The 3,390-nt window shown below is 40.5% G+C and overlaps 1 protein-coding gene across 1 annotated transcript in view; it reads left to right on the top strand.

The window, feature by feature from the left end:
* Positions 1–2,251: 2,251 nt before the first annotated feature.
* The window catches only part of SIM2 (single-minded family bHLH transcription factor 2), a gene marked incomplete at its 5' end in the record, with an annotated part of 20,797 nt that continues 19,658 nt past the window's right edge, over positions 2,252–3,390 (top strand). The window contains one exon of the mRNA XM_010133901.1: positions 2,252–2,451. Within this exon, the coding sequence (XP_010132203.1) occupies positions 2,252–2,451 (200 nt within the window). The remainder of the gene's footprint in view (positions 2,452–3,390) is intronic.

Here is a 3,390-nt window from a genome sequence, read left to right on the forward strand (position 1 = left end):
CCTCCACCCCCCCCATCCCCCTCCCCAAGTATTCAACAAGTGACAAGTTTATTTACTTAGGTTTTTTTACATATGTATAGCTGAAAGCAAAGTCTGTGATGGAAAGAATCAGAGCAGATACAAACACTGCCACTGCTGATTGCGGGTTCCCTTAGTAGTGCAAAACTCTTCCACAGTGAGTTTGACTGTGAACATTGTGGCACGTTCCCACATCTGATCCCTGATCTTCCAGATTAGGGGACTGGCTGGAGCACAGCCACAGAGATGCGAGGAAAGCACACAGCTAGGTCTTATCACCCTATGGAACCGGAGGCAGGTGAGGCAGGAACCCAGGCACCGGAGCCTGGAAATCTTCCCACATCCCTCTGCCTCGGCGTTACCATGCTCTAGCTGAGCAGCCACTCAGTTGCACAAGTCACCTCGTTGGCCTGACCAGAATTACCTCAACATTTTGAGACCATAATGTTACCCTAAACAATCATTACTATCATCAGCTCAGGGTTGAATTGCTCTAAACCACCAAGACCATTTATGAATCTTACCATTTGCATTAATTTTCTATTTATTACATGAAATCAGAAGCCACAGTAAATGCTGAGGCTCTATAATAATGTCTGCCATTCAAGCAGTTCCTATTTTCACCTTTACAGTACGCATTTGCTGCTCTTTGAGCTACACAGTATAATTCTATCACTTCCACATCAGGAAAGAAGAGTACTTTACCAGTCTGAATGAGGAGTTACTATGTTTGAGTCACTCAAAACCAAAAAAAAAATCATGAAAAAGAAGCAGAGCTCTTTCAAAGAATGTGTTCAGGTCCAGACATGTATCTGTCTATTTACACTGCCATCTACCTGGTGAGACCGATAATTCTTCATTACACGGACCCCTGTTTGCTCAGCTGCTTCCTGGCAAAAATGACTTTGTCCCAAAGCTGAATCTGAAATCAGGTAAAAGAGTAGAGCTTGTAGTGGTGTTATCTCTGTATCAGGTTCTACCCGACCCCCCGCCCCCGCCCCATTTACGATTGCTAGTCAGAGGGATCACCTTTTTTCTTTTGCTCACTATTAGAAGTTTACATGGTGGGACATTTAAGGAAGTATTCATCTAGAGAGATGTTAGCCTAAATTTATTCTTTTTGACAGTACCTAGAGACTGGACTTAATAATTTTAAAAATATCACCTGATTAGCTGAAGTGCAGGAAAAACTCAGGAAGCAAATAGTACGGGAATTAGTAGGATCTGCTGAGAGATCTGAAATAAGTTTTGCTTGCTACTGTACTTTTCCTAAACATACTAATCAGTTGGTGGCTTGAGGATGAAGGAAGGTTATATAGGAGGAGCTCATTTATAGGTGAATGCCTAGTGGGTCGTTCAGAGTACTAAATACAGTGGAAATTAATTCCTTTCCACTGGACACAGTTAAGCCAAACAAAAACCAAAATTAAGCTGAAGGATGTGTAGTATGAGTGCTGTTTGGACTAGGAAATTGGCAGGAGCACAAACGACTCCTAAATACCACCACTACCTTAAATAGATCTTATGTTCTGTAATAGTCCCCAGGTTACAATTTTCCCCCTCCATAGCTGACGCTGTGAATTTTTACAGTCTAACATTGAAGTTATCACTCCTGTGATTAGGAATTGTATATGGGGATTCAGGAATCTGCTCTCAAGAGCCTGGGCTTGGTCACATGTCAAAAGAATGTAATCTGAACTTGACTGGAGAACTTAAAATGCATTTCTAGTGCATTTACATATACAGCAGTTAATCTTTATAAATGTGATGTGTTAATCTTCACTGGGTTTTTTTAAGTGTCTTTTTTTCCGTCAGAATAACAACTCATTAAAATGTAAATGCTTATATATACCTCTGTGTATGCATGTGTGAGAGAAAATCATTTCAAAAAGCAACTTCTAGATTTTTTTCATTAATGAACAGGAATTCTGACTGTATCTACAAGAAATCTATACCAAAAAGAGTTTAACTAGAAAGCAGTCTAGGTAGTCCCCAAAGAGCGTGAGCATTAATACAGGATTAATCATGTTGGTATTCACCACAAAAATGGCATTTACTGTGTTTTAATCTCCATTTATAAATTGACCACACTTCTGAAGACTTAATAGACTATGCAGTGTTTAAGTGTTGTAACGGTGTATCGCTTTATAATCTCATTGAAAATGGTTGACCAGCTGACTGGCAGCCTCTTCCATTGCCATCAGATATTGAGTGTGTCTTCTTCTCATGCCAGGTGATCCATTGCAGTGGCTACTTGAAGATACGGCAGTATATGCTAGACATGTCTTTGTACGATTCCTGTTACCAAATTGTTGGACTGGTGGCTGTAGGTCAATCTTTACCTCCCAGTGCAATCACTGAGATCAAACTCCACAGTAACATGTTCATGTTCAGAGCAAGTTTGGACTTAAAATTAATATTCCTAGATTCCAGGTAAGCAGCTATTTAATTTCTAGCACAAAATGTTTTCAAAGTTAAGTGTTATTATAAGCTACAGTGGTTTCCTAAAAGATCAAAATATCCATGAAAAAATAAAGCAGCCCGAAACAGATCTGGAACACAAAGCCTTACGTGACTCTTCAAAGCCCCTCAAGCAGCTGGATAGATCATACCTTGTCTTGAATGACAGTGTATAAGAGCCAGTTACTTACAGTTTCAGAGAGTCAACTAAAGCCTTTTTGCTGTGAGTAATTGGCGGATCAGCAGTAATACGTTTTTACCTTAAAGGACATAAATTTTTACGTACAAAGCTAGCAAAAGGACTAAGTATGCACCATCACCCATAATTTAGAAAAAACACGACTGAAACACTGAGGTCAAATGACTTGCTGGGGCCATCCAGAAAGCTTTTGACAGAGTAGTAAGCAAACAGAGTCTTCTGCACCTTAGTGTAATGCCTTAACAATGGAGCCAGCTCTACGAACGGGGTTGTTAGATGGAAAACGAATTCAACTGGCTACTACATGAAAACACAGCCTTCTTAAATCAAACCTGGGAAAACGGCTATTGCTGGGGAAGGAGAACCCTGCCTCCACTGTCGGCTGATACAGCTCACATACTCGCTAAAAAGAGAAGAGCACAAAACCAAAACTGAACGAGTGGTGAAATGATCCATCCCTGTCTTTTTGAAACAATGGTGATTTCTAGAATACAATGATGCTTTGTACGGTGCAGTTCAAGACACCTTGAGGAGAAGAGCCCAATTCCCAGACAATATATAACAGATTTGGCTATTGACAAGATTATTAATCTTCAAAAGGCCCTGCATGCGGAGCAGTATGTCACATACTCTCTCATTTCCCTGGCACGCTGGATCTGCAAGAAGCAGAAATGACAGTCGTGTAGCAGTGAAAAAGAGTCCTGAGTCCAAGG

Source organism: Buceros rhinoceros, unplaced genomic scaffold (genome assembly GCF_000710305.1).
Source record: "Buceros rhinoceros silvestris isolate BGI_N320 unplaced genomic scaffold, ASM71030v1 scaffold17933, whole genome shotgun sequence".
NCBI lineage: Eukaryota > Metazoa > Chordata > Aves > Bucerotiformes > Bucerotidae > Buceros > Buceros rhinoceros.